The 19,582-nt window shown below is 50.7% G+C and overlaps 1 protein-coding gene across 1 annotated transcript in view; it reads left to right on the top strand.

The window, feature by feature from the left end:
• The window catches only part of ZIC5 (Zic family member 5), an 8,388-nt gene extending 849 nt beyond the window's left edge, over positions 1-7,539 (top strand). The window contains 2 exon segments of the mRNA XM_034663812.1: positions 2-458; positions 4,763-7,539. Of these exon segments, the coding sequence (XP_034519703.1) occupies positions 2-458; positions 4,763-5,205 (900 nt within the window). The 3' untranslated portion in view covers positions 5,206-7,539.
• The last annotated feature ends 12,043 nt before the right edge of the window (positions 7,540-19,582 follow it).

Genomic DNA, 19,582 nt, shown 5'->3' with positions numbered 1-19,582 from the left:
CCGCCGCCCGCCGCCGCCGGCGCCCGCGCAGCACCCGCACCAGCACCACCCCCACCTCCCAGGGGCGGCCGGGGCCTTCCTGCGCTACATGCGGCAGCCAATCAAGCAGGAGCTCATCTGCAAGTGGATCGACCCCGACGAGCTGGCCGTGCAGCCGCCGCCGCCGCCGCCACCGCCCCCGGCCGGCGGCGCCAAGCCCTGCTCCAAAACTTTCGGCACCATGCACGAGCTGGTGAACCACGTCACGGTGGAGCACGTGGGCGGCCCCGAGCAAAGCAACCACGTCTGCTTCTGGGAGGACTGTCCACGCGAGGGCAAGCCCTTCAAGGCCAAATACAAGCTCATCAACCACATCCGCGTGCACACCGGCGAGAAGCCCTTTCCCTGCCCCTTCCCGGGCTGCGGCAAGGTCTTCGCGCGCTCCGAGAACCTCAAGATCCACAAGCGCACTCATACAGGTGGGTGTCTGTCCCCGGCCGCGTCGCCGCCGCCACCTCCCGCGCCGCCGCCGCTTCCGCCGCTGCTTCTCTTCCTCCTCCTCCTGCTCGCCTTAATTTTTCCCTCCTTCTGCTGCTTCTCTTCGCATACGTATAACCCGGACATGTGACTTCTTTTTTTTCTCTCCCCCCCTTTTTTTCTATGAATAAGTAATTCGATAGCACACACAGGCCCCGCGCTGGGTTCCCACACGGTGGAGTCTCCAGCGCGTCCACAGCCCCTCGGCCGGGACCGGCAACGCGCTCCAGCCGCCGCCGCCGCCACCCCGGAACAGAAGCAGCCGCAGTCGCAGCAGGAAGGCGCCCAGGACGGTCGGCAGCCCCCATTCGCCCGGCCCCGGGAACTTGGGGAGGGCGATGGGGAAGGGGGCCGGAGCCGAGCCGCCCCGGTGGCTCTTCCCTCCTCCCCACCCGGTGGCAGACCCCCTGCGGTCGCCATGCTCCGAAGACCGGGCGTGCGAGGGGGCACGTGGGATTTACTCCAGTACTGAGGCCACTAGGCCCAGCTCCATGTGGCCCTAACAGGAAGGGAGGGGTCCCGTCCCTCCGGGGCGTGATGCAAAATGCCAACGGAATGCGCCCTTGGGCCCCCCGAAGACCTCCCCCCACACACTCACGCACCCCACAGGTACATCTTCACGTGCACACAGCCCACAAATCACTTCACATACCCATTCTCGTACTACGCACCTCTGCTTCGTTGCTGGAACACCCACACGCTCTCACACTCATCTTCCACACACATCCTCACGCACACTTCTCGTTTACACACCTTCATACACACCCGTGCTCATACACGTAGCATCACACAGCTCTAACACATGCCCTAGAAGGTGCTAGAGACATTTGCTCTGTCAGATTCTAGTTGGAGGACAGGGTGAGCTCAGGTTCCCTGCGGTCCTTGGTACCTGCCCCGCGGAGGAACTTGGGGGAACCCCTCGGCGCTGTGGCGACCCCTCCCATCCCAGCCCCCCATCCTACCCACCCACCCCCGGGTGAAGGCGACTGCGGCGTGGGCCGGTGGGGTGTTTCCTGTGGGTCGTGTGCCCCCGGCGAACTTCGGACGAGCGCGTTGGGCGGAAGCGTTGATGAGCGCGAGCAGTCTGGATTTATAGGGACAGACAATATTACCCCTCGGAGGACACTTAAGTAACTGGAGTTTACATTCAGTAATTACTTAGCTGATTTATCGGCGCTGGGCGGCGAGGAGGCAGCCGCCGCGCGTGGGCCCAACGCCTGGCTGGCGGCCGCGGCCGAGGGCGTCAGGGGGCACCAGGGGGATCTGCGGGGGAAGCCGGGCCAGAGTGGCCCGGGGCCTCGCTCTTGTGGGCCAACACCTGACAGGCCTCATGGGGACAGATGGTGGGCCGGTAGGAAGTCTTCCCGGGAACTCCCTGGGCCATCCCCATTTTTCCAATCGGGATCGTCCGCCCTAAGGAGTTTTAAATGAACAAACTTCCCTTGAGGTTTTTGGAAGAACTCCCTGAACCCTTTTGCAGCTGTTTGCCCCTATGCCCAGCACTTGCCGCCGGGACAGGGGCCTGGGACCGTAAAGGGGCACGCGGGGCGCAGGGGGCGAAGCTGCCTCTGCCTCGTCCCCAGTGGGTATCCTGAAAGCAGAGCCTGCGTCTTCGGGCCCTTCCCGCCTTTCCAGGCCTGGGAGAGAGGACCTTTCTTTCGCGGCGGCCGGAGCTGAGGGCGGTTTCCGCCCGGGTGGAGCTAGGGCCTGGAATTGCTGGCGCGGAAGGTGCCCGGGGTCCGCGCTAGCTCGCACGGCCGCCCCCGGGGAGAGGGGCGTGTGCGCGCGTACGGCGGGGCGGAGATCCGGGCCGCTGCGGGGCACCGGGCCGACGTGCTTTCTGGTTCCACGGCGTGCGCACGGTTACCTTTCCTGCCCGGCTGCGGGTGGCCGCGTGGTTCTGGCCCGGGCCCTCAGGGAGGGATGCCAGCGCCTACGTTCGTGCTCAAACCCTCGCCTGGGGATTTTGGCGGTCCTTGGGCCCCCTGGCCCTGACGCATTGTGTGCGCTCTCCCTTTTGGGGGTTTTCCGGGATCCCGGAACAGATTGATCAAAGGGACTAATCCCCCCCGGCCACTCCCGAAGGCCCATTTCCTGACCCACGTGCCCCCAATTCGGTTTATAACCTTCCTTTGCGCCGGACTCCAGTTCTCTCTGGGAGAAGGAACTGGTAGGCGTGAGCATAGCTCACGTAGCGTCCCTACTCTCTCAAATTCTGCGAATAGTTAAATTCTGATTGACCCCTCTGTCAGAATCTGAAATGTAAACACTGGGGTCTCTCACCCTTTCCAGTTAGCTAGAATTTGCTCACTGCCTCCCCCCCCCTTAGGCCCCCTGAATAAAACTAGCAATTCTTTCACCTTTGCTTCCCCCTTCTACTTTCTTCCTCTACCTCTCCTCCATTCCTCCTTTTCTACCCCCCCCCCCATTCCACATCGCCCTTCCCTGGGCCTAATTGCTTCTCTTTATCTGGGAGTGTTGAAACTCCGTGCAATCTTCACAACGCGGGATATGTAGCGAGCACCGAGACAGGAGAACGCCAGACAGCACTGCGTATTTCAGTAGGACGAATAAAGCCACTTAGGCCTGCATATTGAAGAAAGGCTGGTTAAAATTTTTAAAATAATGCTACATTAAATTAGTATTATCTCCAATTTAAAGTAGAACACAGAAGTCAGGACACATAACAGCTGTTTTCATAAAAAGTGATTAACATTTTTTGTTGGCGTTGCAGCTCACTGCAGATAAGGCTGTGATTATTGTGTTCTGGTGCGTTTTTCCCTCTATAGATCACTGCAGGACGTGTATTTGAATAATATCTAATTTCATGTTTAAACAGTATTTCCAGGTGGGATAAGTTATATCCCAGGCATCTGAATACTTTCAGACCTGTTAGTACGCTCTGGCATCGAAGCAGTTAGCATTGGTGAAATTAAAAAAAAAACCAACAAAACAAAACACTGCCCTGAAATATTTGTATAAGAAAATTCACCACAAAAATTTATATACACTAAGCTGTTTTAAAGTTGTTTGTTTTATATTATCCTAAACCAAGGAAAAAGCCATACCTCGTGAGCCACCAAAGTAGCTGCTGGAATGTAGAGAAATTCAACTTTATTTTAAAAATCATATAAATACGAGGGAAATGTTATCAAACACTACTGTGTCTGAGATGACTTGTTCAATCATGACTCAAATACATCAAGTTCATAGATACTTAGATGAGAGAGAAAATTGATACTGTTACCTGCTGTCTTCCTTTTTTGCTCTTTAATGCCAAGGTATATGGCTGAATTTCGATTAAGTGTTGTCTTATTAAGCATTCCCACTTCCTGCGCTAGGCCTTGCGTTCAAAGGCCTGGCGTTCCTGAGGTGGTTAGAGCGGCTTCAAGGGGCGATGGGCCAAAGACAGGTAAATAGTCCCTTCTCTGACTGTTAAGTAAGGTAGGAAAGCGGCAGCATCCGTTTCCAAAGAAGCATCAGGTACCTGCACGGTTCTGGCGGAGGCCTGGGGGCATTACTAACATTTGCTAAAGCTCCTTAGGCTCTTGATGCCCCTCACGTCGGGAGGGAAAGTGTTAGAATGAAGAGGCCATCGGCCTAGTCTTTGTCCAGCCAGGCTTGTAAAAAATCTAGTGCTGGGATTGTGGGTTTCACAGGTGCCTTTGTTTCTGAAGAGAACAGGATCTGGCTTTATTTTGTTTCCTTTCCCATCAGTGGACTCCGGGGGCCGCTCTGAAACAAAATGCCATTATTATCATTTTATGGCACCACCCCCATTTCACTTTTAATTTAGTGGACTTGCTTACTTTTCTTCTCTTTTTCTTATATCCTTCCCCCAAGCTGTGGCTTTGGAAGAAACATTTTATCAGCATTTATCTTGACAGGGGATTGCTTCTATTTTTGCAGGTACAGACCCTGAGGGCAGTGAGGACCTAGGTATTCGGGTCCTTGTTGGGTTTTGGTGTTGACTCCTGGATCATCCTCCCCCTTGAGCCCTGTGGTACTGCAGGGACTAACATCTAGCCTCTCACCAGCCCAGGTTCAGGGAGAGCCTCCAGGCCCATCCCTGAAGTACCCCTTTCCTGTTGCCTTCTGGAACATAGGGATTAGGAATAGAAACCAGACCGGGGGGTTGGTCCTCAAGAGAATGGGAAAATGCATCCAGATTTCTGCTCCAAGATTTCTCTCTCAAGTGAGGGGTCCCTGAAAAGCAATTGTTGACCTTCCCCATGTTTTGTTGCAGGGGAAAAGCCTTTCAAATGTGAATTTGATGGCTGTGACAGGAAGTTTGCCAACAGCAGCGATCGGAAGAAACATTCCCATGTCCACACCAGCGACAAGCCCTACTACTGCAAGATCCGAGGCTGTGACAAGTCCTACACTCACCCTAGCTCTCTGAGGAAGCACATGAAGATTCACTGCAAGTCCCCACCACCTTCTCCAGGAGCCCTTGGTTACTCATCAGTGGGGACTCCAGTGGGTGCCCCCTTGTCCCCTGTGCTGGACCCAACCAGGAGTCGCTCTAGCACTCTGTCCCCTCAGGTGACCAACCTCAATGAGTGGTACGTTTGCCAGGCCAGTGGAGCCCCCAGCCACCTTCACACACCTTCCAGCAACGGAACCACTTCGGAGTCTGAAGACGAGGAGATGTATGGGAACTCCGAAGCTGCGCGGACGATACATTAGAATTTAATCGTCATAATAATAATAATAAGTCATAAGTGGGAGTCCTTGGACCATATCCTAACCTGAGACAATGCCGAGCCTGAGACAAACCCTTGACTCAGACTTGCCACCGGGTCTAATTAGCCCTATTTATTCAGTATGAAACCCTATGGTGTTTGTACATTTAATTAATTTAATTAAGATATTTGGGCTTTTTTTTTTTTTCTTCTTCCTCTTCTTCTCCTTAGAAAACAAACAAACAAAAAAACAACCAAGCTGGACTTGTACGTTGCAGGGGGACAGGGCTAGGAGCAAAATGTACCAAGGGTTGATCATACTGCCAATGCAATATACATACACTTTGAAAGGAGCGAGAAAAAGCATGAAGTCAGAGCTCCACGGAGCAGCAAGGCCCTCTGCATTTCCTGCAGTGCCTCGAGAATGCCTTTAACACCACAACGTGGGCTTCTTTGGAGCCTCTTCGCCTCCTCCTTGGCCCTCATTCTAAAAAGGCCTCTTGATTGTAAACCACACACTTGCTGCATTGCCAACAGATCTTAGACTGCACCTGTGTCCAAAACTATTTGTAAAAACCCTTTAAGTTCTAATACTTGTAATTTTAAATTTCCACTCTTTTATTACCGATCTCACCTTAACGCGCTATTTTTATACAGGATTATTTCCTCAGTACCCCGCTTGTATGATTTAAAGAGAAAAAGATGCAGCAAACTAATACGTCTCCATTTATTGTGCTACTGTGACTGTTCAGCGGAAGTGGAGAGAAGGAAAAGCTGCTGCAGTAGATAACTGTGAAACTGTGATATTTTGTGAAATAGAAGAAATTCAAGTGCTTTCTTTTTTCTCTGCCGTTTTTTGTTTTGTTTTTTTTTTAAATCTGGAATCTCAGATGCCGCCTCTTGACTGGGTCCAAACTTCTCGTGTAATAAAAAGATCAGTCTTAGATTAAGTTTTTTTGGGATGCCAAAATGAACAGGCCAGTCTAAGGAGGTGTGATGTTGGCAACATTCCTATTTTTGGGGAAAGCTGTCGTTTTTAAAACAGGCCAAGCCCTCGTTTATACTGTTGTATCAACCTTTTAAAAAGTCTTTATTTTTCAATGCCCGAAACTGCATTTTCATGCATTTGCCCCGCCCCTGAGCACTGAGCACACGGAACTGGATCCCATTTGAAAATGACAGTGTGTGAAGTGTATGATTTACATTAAAAGAGGGGAGGGAGTTGCTATACATATTAAAATTTTTAAAAGGTTTATAGTTACCACCAAACACTGATGAATGTGTGACCTTTGCCAGAGCTGTCAAGCAAGGACAAAAAGGTCAAGGACCTAGGACAATAACTCTTAGTCAATTTATTTTCAGTTCGTGCAACACATCTCGCGCAAAATATAGCCCATCATAAACATCATACAAATATACTAAAGAGCACTAATTTATCCTCAGAGACCCTGAAGACACCCCCTCCCCAGGGTTTGTAGAAATTTGTTTTGTGTGCTGTGAGTGGTTGATGCAGTCTTGTCATTGTTAATAACTTGTATGTGAACACTATTATTTGTACAGTTGAATTAATTTATTTTCAGACATCATTCTTTGTTTTCCCTGGAAGAGTTCAAAGCACACCAAAGAATTATATTATACATTTTGGTGAAAGATTGTCGTTTATGACCCATGGTTTATTTAAGGGAAAAAAAAAAAAAAGGAAAGAAAATGGGGGAATATATTTTTAAGCTTACTTGAATGAACAACGTAATGTGAAAACCAGGACTCTTCCTGCATGTCTTTTTTGCATTGTGTTGACGAGATTATATATAGTTTATAGATATATTATATTATTAGTACAGTGCATGGTGCTGTCACTTTGAAAGCCTTTCAATGTTGTCTTCAGATTGTAACAGTGAATATGAAACATGCAGACCCTCCTTTATAAAGAAAAAGACCATAAAACTTGAATATAAAATAATTCTACATTTTTAAAGTTTATTTGATTTTCATATTATTCACTTTCAAAGCTCTTTCAAATAGACGAAATAGGTATGAACTTCGGGGGGATAATTTATGTATCGTAAACTTATTAGAACAAAATATTCCTGATTTATAATGAGTTGTTTTATTTATACAACTTTTTCAATGGTAGTTTGCACTATTCTTTATTATGCTACAGGTTTATTTATTATGAAACAAAGGAATATGTATTTTATGTATTTTGCCATGCATAGGTTTGCTCTGCCACAGATTTATTGGTTCCTGATACACCTAAAATGAAAACTTAAAATGTGTACCTCCAATAGAAAGAAAGAATGATTATGAAGTGAAAAATTTAATAAAGGTATTCTTCCTATATATTGTTTATGTTTTACCTAATGGCATCTTTCTGCCATTCTCTTACAAACAGAACAGGTTGCTGACCAGTGAACATTGGGTTCTCTTGAGCTTTTAATTCTTAGCCTCTCCCCAAGCAATAAAATATTTTTACAGCTTGGTTTAATTTACACTCTAATCCAGAAAATACAGTGTATTTATGAAGACTAAGCCCTTAAGTTGTGTGTAACACTAGCATAAATCTGAGGGGTTACTGCATTCATTTGTTAATAATTCTTAGTGACCCTAATCAGTGAAAATCTGAGAAGTGAATTTGAGACTTTCTTTGGTGCCTACCTCTGAAGTGAACGGGTAAAAAGAATGAGGAAAAGATGCAGGGACAGTGAGAGGCTTCCAGACACAAAGAAGGTAAAATCAGGAGCTGGGATGGGTCCGAGTTAAACACATGCTGAATGAATGGCAGCAAATACCTCTTGCCATCAGGTAATGGGGGGCGGAGGGGAGGGTGGCTTTCAGTTTGTGGTTTATTTGCAAGTTGAGCTGATCCAGGAAGCCTAGCTGAGCACTTTTAGGCATGTGGTAGCTAGAAATTAGACTCATGGCAACAAAATATCCAAGTGGCTCAAACTAATGTAATTGGCTATCCACATGAACAGGGCCTATCCGGGCTTGTTTTCCAGTTAGCTGATACAAAACTGATAAAAGGCAAATAGTTTGTGGGGGGGAAGAGAAAACAAAAAATTGGTAGTAATGAGTTCTCCATAAGGCTATGGTGGTTTTTAAAAGTCAGGTTTGTTAAATGTAGTGAAGGTGAAACACGTTGCAAAGAGTTGTTTTAAACCAGATGACAATAACCAGCACACAAAGTAAAAAACACGCATAGCTAAGGGCCCCAATCAATGGGAAAACTTATAGCTCTCTAATGAAGTTTCTCGTGAAAGGGGTGACACAAAGCCACCAAGACATGAATCATTCATGGGAAATATAAAAGATAAAAGATATCTGACAATGAGCAGAACCTTGTATAGAGTGTATAAAACAAGTTTCCCCTTCTTATTTTCTGCTTTAAAACGCACAATCTCCCACTCCCAGAGTTCTCTGTCCCGTCTATAGAGTTAAAATTGACCACTGCTCGTCCTGAGCCACTTCAAAGTAATTTAGTCCAGAACGGAAGGCTTGGCGCTTGGACAATCTTCATGGTGTGTTAAGATTTCTATGGCAATTGGCAAGCAAGACGTTCCCATCTGAATATGTCTCAGAGAAAGCCACTTACTGACACTAAGTTGGCTATCATCAAAGACTTCATCTCTCCTAGGCAAAACGTCGCCCTTGTGGCCCTCACAAACATTTTAAATCATCTACCTTTGTTTTCCAGGCTAGGAGAATCTTCCAACACATGATTATTTGGAGTGTATGTATATCTTTTCCCCATTCAGAATTTTCTTTGGTAAAACTCAGGCACCAAAAATCTAAAGCACTGAAAAATAGCTTGGGGGTGGGAATTCTATTCTTTTAAGGAGCTGAAGATGGCCACACAAGAGGGATAGCATCGGGGACAGAAAAGGAGGCGGCCCAAAGTCCTTGAAAGCAAGGCCCAACTCTCTGCCCGGACGTGTTTGTAAGTCACTCATTTACCAAATCTTGCATTTTGTGGAAGTTGTTGAGACCACATTCTGCCTATCTACCTACCTACCTGGCATTTAATCTATCTAGCTATTTCTCTATCATCTATCTATCTATCATCTATCTATCATCTATCTATGGTCTCTTACTCTATGAAATGGGATGAGAGATGTTCCCCCCGAAGTATTTTTGAGACCAGTTTGGTTAGGAAATAGGACTGGGGGGACGGAGGGGGAGATAATCTGGTTTCTCCAGTGATTATCTAAATCAGAGGAAAGGAAAGCTGAATACAAGAGAAACAAACAATCCAGACACTTTTTAATTCTTTCAGCCCGACACATCACACTACCCATCATCTACCAAATAGACACATGGCAGTGAAAACCCACCCTCCGGAGCTGGAGGGATGGCTAAGGAGACCCACGGTGACTCTGCCCTGGGGTGCCAGCCCACCACTTTCCCTACGTGAACAAAAACTCACAGACCACCCCCCCATGCCCACGCCCAAACATTCCTGGGGCACACACACTCACACAGGGCACAAGAGCCTAATCAGGCAGGGAGAAGTTCAAAGGCATGTTCTTTGAAATTCAAACTACTGCTTTTATGGTACACCCACGCGGAGCGTCCCGATTGCTATGGCAATGGGCTGGGCCAGGGGAGTCGCTGGCAGAGGGTCCACAGCGATTCGAGACACTCTATTAAGATACAGTTGCAGTGACCTGTACTTTCATGCCAAGTTGGCGCACTCAATTTTCACCTCGTCGGAAATATATGTATTACACATAATGTTACCCAGATAATATGACATGCACGACCTATAATAACATACGTCTTTCCACCCACTTGTTGTTACGATCTTCCATAGAACCTCCTAACCTCCTAACTCGCGAGAAAGGGGAGAGGGAGACAGAGGAAAGGAGGAGAGAAAGCCGGGTGGGGGTGGGGTGGGTGCAGTTAGAGGAGAGGACCGAGCCAGGGGCGCCCGGGCTCCAGTTCCTCTTCCTTCTCTCCCCACCTAAGTACTTTTATTTGCAGAGCGATTGTTCTTTGTTTATTTAATACAAGTACTGTGTGAATGGTGAAAAATAAACACGATGAAAAATAACCAAACAGATGATTCCTCCGAGTGAAAAAGCCCGGACTTAATAAAAGTGTGAAGCAGTCACCGCTGAATGAGAAACCCTTTGAAGTGGAACTTATTATAGGAGGAATACTTTGGGGTTGCCTTAACGACGCCGCTGAATCGAAAGCGCTCGCCTTTGTCAGCGATTTGTTCTCCTTTGCTGGGGTGCCCGGAGAAATTACTTACATGGGCTGCCTTAACATGCAGCCTGCAAATCAGTAACTTTGCAGCTCAGACTTGCAGACGCCACTGGGCAACGGACAAAAAGAAGTCAGGGGGAAATGCACCGAGCTTTCACGCCGAGCCTCTGGGGATGGGGGCGCACGGGCGTGTTGGGGGCGGCAGATAAGAAGTTGTATTACAACTGGCCCCCCTCACCCGGTCTCCCCCCTCATCCCCCCCACCACTCCCCGAGCCGGAGCTGGGCCCCGGCCCGGCCCCCCGGGCCTCCCGGGCCTCCCGGGCCTCACTGGTTGCAGGGGAGGCCCGGCCTCTCCCAGGCCCTCCAGCGAGGGGCGCTCTTCCACGTGCTGGCCGGTCGCGGGACTTTCCCAGCGGTCCCGGCTATATTTAATAAGGGTCGTTTATCACCCAGGCGCTTTGAAGGGTCGCCTCCAGCCCTGTGCCCATTAGAAAGGCGGAGGTGACATTTAAACTCCGTTTTCAAGGATCGCGGGGGGATTTCAATGAAAAGGCAACTCGTTTGTCTTATGAGCCTGGAAACAACCCCCTTCTCGCTCCTTTTGACCACATGGCATAACTCAAAAACAATAGTTCAAAAGTGAAATGGCATCGTGGTGTTCACTCGGAGACAGGCCCCCATCTAGCACCAGAGAAAAGGGGTAGTCCGCAAGACAATGTGCTTTTTGTGTCCGACTCTGTCACAAGGATTGTGTTGTTTGCTTTGGAGGCTGCGCCTGTTATACTTTGCTGAAAGTGCTTGTGTTAAACAAGAGTTATAAGTCATCCAAAACAACAAACATTTTGATTTTCTTTGCCTAAAGGGCTTTCCCTGGCTATGGGCACCGTGAAAAAATAATGTCCTTGCTGAGAAAGGAACACCAGTAGTAGCATTAGAAGCGGGCGCATTAAATATTGAATGACACGGGGAAAAAGAGCTTGTCGAGGGGCACTCAGCCTTAAAGTCTTTCTTCAACTTTGTCTTCGGTGGCTGCTGGACTATTTAAGATGGTATTAATTAAGGCAGCTTCGGATGCCGCCGAGCCTGCCGGCCCCTCGGCCGCGCTCGGTCAATGGGCCTGTGTCCCCGCGCTGTGCTCACGCGTTGGCTGAGCCGAGTGCAAATGTCACTTCTCATTTGGAGGCTGAAGAGAAGGGCCCATCCTACATTAAGGGCAGCAGGGAGGCAGTCCTCAGCAGGCGTTAAAGGAATACGAGGGCCTGGGGGGAGGGGAGGGGAGGCAGGAACGAAATGGGAACATCTGCCCTGGGCGGGGGAGGTGAGTCCGCCGGCGTGCAACCGCTTTGGGCACATTTGGGAGAGTGCTGTTTAGCAAATAAGGGCCACGCGGGACTCGCTGGGTTGGAACACTCACTTTCGTCTGCTGGTGCGCAGAGAAAATTAAGCCCCCCCACCCCTGCAAAAATCCATTAGGCAGTCTGGCGGGGCGTTATTTCACAAAGGGGCTCGCTTGTACAAAGAAGGACAAAAGCTTGGTGCAAACAGGCGTCTCTACTGACTTCCTCCAAGCCCTTAAGGTCCCTTTCCCAGATCACAAAGCCCAAAGGAGCTTCCCCAAGGACCTCCGCTCCAATTGTACAGATAGTGAAACTGAGACCTCGCGCAAGGGTTTCTGTGAATATTCCCTCCAGGCCTGGGAAGACCAAAGACCCAGACCTAGTGGAGTTCTCTTTAAGGGCGCCAAGAACCGCACCAAAACAACCCCTCCTCCCCAATGGTAAGCGTTTGACTCGAAATCAAATGGAAGTTTATTTCAGCAGCTGGAAATTACTAACTTAAAAAAAAAAAAAAGGAACGGAGCTTACTGCTAACTGTGACATTCATGGAATGAGTACTTTAAGAAACTTTGTGAACTCTCAGTTCTTTTTTTTTTTTTTTTTAAAGATTTTATTTATTTATTTGACAGAGATAGAGACAGCCAGCGAGAGAGGGAACACAAGCAGGGGGAGTGGGAGAGGAAGAAGCAGGCTCATAGCAGAAGAGCCTGATGTGGGGCTCGATCCCATAACGCCGGGATCACGCCCTGAGCAGAAGGCAGACGCTTAACCGCTGTGCCACCCAGGCGCCCCTGTGAACTCTCAGTTCTTGACAAGGAGCGACAAGACTTGGCTGGGTAGAGGGGTGCAGGGTACCCTGGCCAATTGACTTCTGCAGCCAGAACTCCCACGGGAGACCTCAGTCTCTTGGTGTGGAGTTCCAGAAGGACATGGGCCTTCTCTTCCATTACAAGGTGCCCGCAAGGTGAGGGGAGATGCAGTTAAACCGCTCGGTTGTGCCCTCGCTGCGGAGTGCAGGGGTTAGCATCCTTAACTTTAAAAGATGCATTGGCAAGGTCTGCTTCTCCATCTAGGCATTACTTCCCCTCTGGGGATAAGGGGACGTTACATTTCCCACCAGAGCCATCCCGCAGAAGAAGCCGTTCCCATCTTCCTGCAGGGGCTGGGCTCCGTGCGCGAGGGGGCGGGAGGCAGCCTCCGGCCTACACATTAGCCCCACTGGGAGCTGGAGGCGTCGCTCTAGGGCGGAACCGCCAGGCCGGGTCAGGGCGCTGGCTGAAGTGGGAGATGGGAATGAGGACAGAGGGCTGTGCCAGAACAGCCCCCTCCTCCCGCAGCAGGTCTGCAAAACCCAAGACAAGGGCGCCCATGCCCAGCTGCCCCCTCGGGTGATCTTTTTTGCACCTTTTTCTTCGGTCCCCTTCTCCCTGCCTCTACTACTTTTTTGCACGAACAGGCCGCAGGCCAGGGTAAGGGATGTAAAACCGTGGCCTTTTGGCCCTTAACGCAAGGGCGCGCGCGCACACACACACACACACACTCTCTCTTTCACTCACACGCACACACACACACACACACTCATGTACAACTCAACCCCCTCCGCCCCCGCCCAAGCCAGTGCACTGGGCATACGCTTGGGTTCCAGGCACGGTGCCAAGAGCGCGCGAGCACCCTGCGTGGCACACTGGCTGCAGTTCCTGCACGAAGTGGCCGGGGTGGGGTGAGGAGGGAGGGGTGGTAGGCGGTGGAAGCCGCCGACTGCTGGCGGTGCGCACAAGTTCAGCGCTCAACTTCCCGCTCTTAACGAGACACGGGATCCCTTTGGAGAGGCCCTCGGGAGCTGGCGGCGGGGCTGGGAGTGGCGTGGGTAAGCTGGCCGGCGCGGGGCGCGGGCGGCGGGGCACGAGGGCGCGACAGGAGGAGGGCGCGAGGGTGCCCGCGGCCGGCCGGGCGCTCTGAGAAGTCAGCGCGAGCAGCTGTGACTTCACCTATTAGCCCCGATGTCTTTCCGAGGAGCCTGGTGGAGTTAAACAGCCCACAATGGGCGCTCTGGGGCGCCTCCAGCCTGACCTCCACCCGGGTTTAATAGTTTCATAGGAACTTCATTAAATCAATTACTTAGTGAGCACATCATCATTTATTTGTAATTAGCAGCGAGGAGCGCGTTCTCTCCCCCAGCCCGCGGCCCGGGTCCCAGCGGGGTTGGCGGAGTTGTGCAAGCACTTTTGTTTGCTTGAGTGTTGACTCCTGGCATTATTCGGCGCGGGTAATCTTTACGTCTTAATCTAGCATTCAGGGGGCGAAGGGAAAACAAACAGGGCGCAGGCCCGAGGCCAGCCCTACGGTCCCAGCTGCCCGCCGACCCCGGCCGTCGCCGGGCGCGCGGGGCGACTCCGCGGTCGCTCTTCTGCCGGGCGGAGTGGGCGAGGGGCCCCGCGGGGGCGGAGGGGCTGGGGGGCAGGAGCCAGGCCCGGGGGACTCGCAAGAGCCCAGCAGAGGAGAGGAAGGGAGGAAGAGCGGAAGCCAGAAGCAGGGAAGCGCGTCCTGCAAAGCGAGCACAAAAGGAAAGCGTCCAGGCTCGTGCATGTGTGCGGGCGGCGCTGAGGGCGACAGCGTGTGTGCGCACGTGTGTGTGCGCAGGATGTGCGTGAAATCACATCCATCTCAGCTGCTGGGGCGGGGAGGCGAGCGCGGGCAGGAGGTGCCGGCCTGGCGCGCGGAGGCAGCTCGCTGGGTGTCCAGGCTGCAAAAGCGCTTTAATTTGGGGACTGTAGCCTCGGGCGCGGCTCCGCGGCGGCCCACAAATTACAAGCCGAGTGGTTAGACAGGAGGGGGAGTTGCTGAAAGCCCGGCCAGAACCGAGCGTGCGGAGCGACGCGAGCAACGGCTCCACGAGGAGTCGTCATTCCTTCCGAGTGTAACCGTCTTACCCCACCCGCCGCAGCGCCCGCCAAATACCTGCGGACCTTAGGGGTGACGGCTCCCCGGCCTGAAACCGGGGCGATGCGTCCCTGCGTCCCTGCCCCAGACCCGGTTTCGGAGTTGGAGAAGTCCCTCCCGCGCAGGAAACGATCAGCTTCTGCGGGAGATCCCAGCTCAGGAAATGGCGAGGCCGGAGAGTGACCCGGGGAGAGGAAGGGTCGCTGATGATGATCCGATTCTCCCAGGAAAGGGCGAGGGGGGACCACTTCGAAGTTAGGAAAAGGCCTATGGGAATGCACCCCACGACTGGGCTTCCGGAAGTCCTTGGTCCATGGGAGTCCTTGAGGTTACTCTCCTAGGTGGACCCTGTGTATCTGTGTTTTTGAGAAGAAGGTCTTAAATTTCTCCTCTGGTTTTTGTGACCAGGAGTGTTTGATTCAGTGAAGTATTTGGAGGTGGTGAATGGTAAAGGCGGTTGTTGCCTTATTGGTAATCTCCTGACCTGTGCTTTCCAGACAGACTCAATCAGTTGTTTGGAGGGTTTGTGCTCTAGTGGGCCCAGAGAGTGCATCAGTTTGTGGCTGCTTGGTGACAGGGGCTGTAATGGGGGGACTGGATTCAGCTGGCTGTGGTTGTGCTCCTGGGGCTGGCAGCTTAGCTTGTCAGGGACCTAGACACGGGCTCTCCTGAGGCCTCCAGTCTGTTGAGCCAAAACCCATGTCAGCTCCTTCTTTGGGCTCCTGGGAGGGTGTCTTAAGCCTCCAGCTTCCTCAGTCTCCCATTTTTCTCCTTCTTTCCTAGGGTCTCACCATCCTAAACTCATTCTGTTCCTTTTTCCAGACTTCTTTTTGTAAAGTTGATTTGCAGGTCACTTGGCCCTCAACCCCCAGGGTCTTAGGCAGCCTAGAGCATGCTGGACACAAGGATGAGAAAGAGGCAGGCGGCAGCTCAGATCCTGTCTCGAATAGTCCCCCTTGAATTGCAGAAGTCCCGCTGAGACACCAGCTGCTGCCAACCCACCCCGGATAATCTGAGACCTTGGGTCAGCCTAAAAAACAGGAAATGGATCCAGAGCAAAACCATCAACCCACTGGTCGGCAATCCTGGAGAAACCCCTTTTAAATATGAAAGCACTTTGCAGCTTTGCATACCCTCCCTGCCCCTCAAGTGAGTCCACGCTGAAGTATTAAAAAGGTCAGGCTTCCCAGAGAATTACAAGCAAAAGCGAATGTGTAAGCACAAAGCAAAATACGATTTTTGGGAATTTATCTCCAAAAACTGTAAACACAAATACTTCTTGGAGTTGACATATTTCTGCTCTGGTGTCATTAATACCTTTTCATATTAAGTATATATTTGATCAGATAAGTCTACACACACACACACACACACACACACACAAACACACACACACTATTATAGCACATTTAAATCCAACCTGGCAAATTATCAGGGCCTACACATCTACCCATCCAGGACCTAACCAAATTTAGGACAGGCTTGAAGGAAACAAAACTGAGGAAGACTACATTTAAAATAAAATTAAAATGTAATTCACCTCTGAGCGCTCTACCTCTTCCCTCCCCTCCCCCCAACACTGTTTAATAAAATCATTTGGAGAAAGGAAGGCAAGTCAGGAAGGATTTTATGAGCTGGCAGGGTATTTGGTGAAGTGGTTGATTTAGAAAATCTGGATGCTGGCTGCAGAGTTTTCTTAGTGATACTCAGATTATGCGTCTTTCTCCCTGCTCCAAGGCCTAATGGCTTTTAACCCATTAGCTGTCTCACATCGCAGGCTCTGTACTGGCTGATGTAATTGGGCTGCACCCCGGGGCTTTCCCACCTGAGGCCCTCCCTTCATATTGGGAGCCCTGTGCTGTGCTCCCCACCTTCTTCCAGCGGGGCTCCCCCTATAGGCTGTGTAGAACCTTGCTGGTGGGCTCCCCTTTTGTGTGTGTGTGTTTGTGGGGGGAGTCCTTGCCATTGGGCCCATCAGCCTGAAAATTAATAGGCACCATGTTCCATTCTGTCCTCATCTCTGTGGAGGGCTCTGAACATGCTTCTCAGACCAGCTGTGGGTTTCATCTTCCCGACCTGCAGGGAGAACTGGCACTGATGTGTTATAGAGGCAAACTGGGCCAAAGTCTGTGTGAGGGGACCCAGGAGCTCTTGGCCGCCTGGTTCCGGGTAATGGAGTATAAGGGAAATTGAAAGGAGGGCCCAGGGAGACTTCATGAGAAGGATTATGCCAATGTTTTTCTCCTTTCAGGGGGAGAGGGCAGGGGTTTGACTGCTCTGGCCATTTTTTTTCTAAAGAATTTTTAAAGATTTTACTTATTTGACAGAGAGAGAGTGTGAGAGAGCACGAATGGTGGGGAGGGGCAGAGGGAGAGGGAGAAGCAGGCACTCTGCCAAGCCAGAAGCCTGATGCGGGGCTCGGTCCCAGGACCCTGAGATCCTGACCTGAGCTGAAGGCAGATGCTTAACCAACTGAGCCACCCAGGTGCCCCCTAAAGATTTAATTTTTAAGTGATCTCTACACCCAACAGCAGGCTCGAACTCACAGCCCCAAGATCAAGACTCACATGCTCTACTCACAGAGCCAGCTTGGCACCCCATGCTCTGGCCGCTTCTTAAATAAACTGACCTCAAAGAACAAGTTAGCAAAACCTGTGGTCTGTGTCCAGTATCTGCTGTGTTACAGAGAGACACTTCTGGGTAGGCGCCAGCCTCAGATTGGGCCATCCCTTTCGGCCACAGAAACGTACTTGGAAAACACTTCAGTGTCTGTGGCCACAGGCAAGGACATTGGAGTGTTGATTTTCTGAGATTTCTCTGACCTGAACGATGCCTGTTAGAGAGGAACAGAGAAATTGCATCATGAAAAATGTCGTTCTTGGTTCCTTAAGTTCCTCTTTGAGGTTGAAATGGGCTTTTCATGGGAAGGCTTCCCTGGGCAACTCGTGTGTCTGGGGAAGTGCGGACACAGAGCCTCCCCTTTTCTCTCTCTTTTTTTAAGATTTTATTTTTAAGGGGCGCCTGGGTGGCTCAGTTAAAGGTCTGCCTTCGGCTCAGGTCATGATCCCAGGGTCCTGGGATCAAGCCCCATGTCAGGCTCTCTGCTCAGTGGGGAGCCTGCTTCTCCCTCTCCCTCTGCCTGCTGCTTCCCCTGCTCCTGCTTGCATGCTGTCTCTCTCTGTCAAATAATCTTTACGCCCAACATGGGGCTCAAACTCACAACCTTGAGATGGACAGTTGAATGTTCCATCCATTGAGCCAGCCAGGTATCCCGAAACTTGCCATTTTCTTAAGGGCAAAGGAACCCAAGCATGGCTGGTTCAGCCTTGGGTGGTGTTGGGAGCTCCAGGGCCTGGGGACAGAGCTTCAGGGTTATGCAGAAGAATACAAAGCGGGGAGGGCGGGGAAGGCTGGAGAGAAGCCTCCTGTCCATCACTCACATGCTTTTCTCCTCCCATTTAAAAAATTCTGGTAAAATAAACAGAACATGAAATTTACCATGTGAACCATTTTGAAGTATACAGTCCTGTGGCAGTGAGTGCATTCACAATGTTGTGTCCCCCTCAGCAACCCCCTCTCCAGAACTTTGTCATCTTCCCAAACAGACTGTGTCCCCCCTTCCTCTAGCCACTGATAATCTCTGTTCTACTTTGTGTCTCCGTGAAATCTAACTGCTCTAGGCACCTCATGTAAGTGGAGCCATACGGTATGTGTCCTTCTGTGACTGGCTTTTTTCACTGAGCATAATGTCCTCAAGGTTCGTCCGTGTTGTAACAGGTGTCAGAACTCCATTCCTTTTTATGGCTGAGTGATATCCCAGCACATGGATCTACAGCATTTTGTTTATCTGTTCTTCTGTCAACGGACCTTTGGGTTGTTTCCACCGTTTGGCTGTTGTGAGTAATGCTGCTGGGAACACAGGTGTGCTTGCAGGCTTCTATATGTTTATATATGCCTATATAATATAGCTTTCTATGAACTGATGTAAAACACTTGAAACTAAAGGGGAGCTCCAGCCAATAATTTAAATATCACATTTCTCACTTGGATCTGGCTTTCCGAGGTCAACCAAGTGCAGCTGGAATTCAAGGGAGAGCCAAAACATTGTGTTTTCTGGTTCCATGGTATTCCCATGTGCGTGTGTGTGCGTGTGTGTGTGTGTGTGTGTCCAGCCCCACCCAGTGCTGCTGCTTCAGAGGAACTATTAACACATTAATATTATCAATAGCAGGCAGTGCCTGAGCCATTAGGGATTTATGAAAACATCTGAAGCAAGTCGTTTCAAAGTGCTGATTTGTTTTATAGTCAGTATTACATTTTATGACAGGCTCTTTTACCAGCAAAAAGAGCGTATAAGCGTCATACACAGCTCAGTCGACGGAAACCGGTGCCCCGTACTGCCCTGCAAATTTGTGTTCCAGGTCCTTTGGGAAGCTTGGGCAGTTTGCAGCCGGCTGCTGACCTTGGCCGAAGGGTCGGCCCGCCCTTACTTTTCTAGCTGTGTAAAAACTATAGCGCCATCCCTTGTACGTCGTCTTCCGCAGATTTAGGACAGAATGAGCAAGGCAGCGTCCAGTAGAGCAAGGCCAAACAGAGACGTTGTCCTGCCCACTTCTGCTTTGCTGTTGTGGGTTTTTTCTTTCCTGATATCCCGGAGCCTCACGGGGCAGACGCACTAGTTCTGGTAGCCAGTGTCCCACTCCTCAGAAGGCGGAGCCTAAGGAAAGGGATGGACTCGGCACTTGGAGGAAGGGATGAGTGTCTCTCAGCTACCCTCACGCTCCCTCTGCATTCAGACCTCGGCGAAGCCCACTCTGGGGTGGGGTGGGCCGTCCGTGGTGTGGAGCCAATGGGCGCACCTTCCCCCCATTCCCCTTCCCCCCCCCCCCAAACC

Source organism: Ailuropoda melanoleuca, chromosome 7 (assembly GCF_002007445.2).
Source record: "Ailuropoda melanoleuca isolate Jingjing chromosome 7, ASM200744v2, whole genome shotgun sequence".
In the NCBI taxonomy this organism is placed as follows: Eukaryota; Metazoa; Chordata; class Mammalia; order Carnivora; family Ursidae; genus Ailuropoda; species Ailuropoda melanoleuca.
The sequence above is the reverse complement of the archived record's forward strand: the minus strand, read 5'-3'. Positions and strand labels throughout refer to the sequence as shown.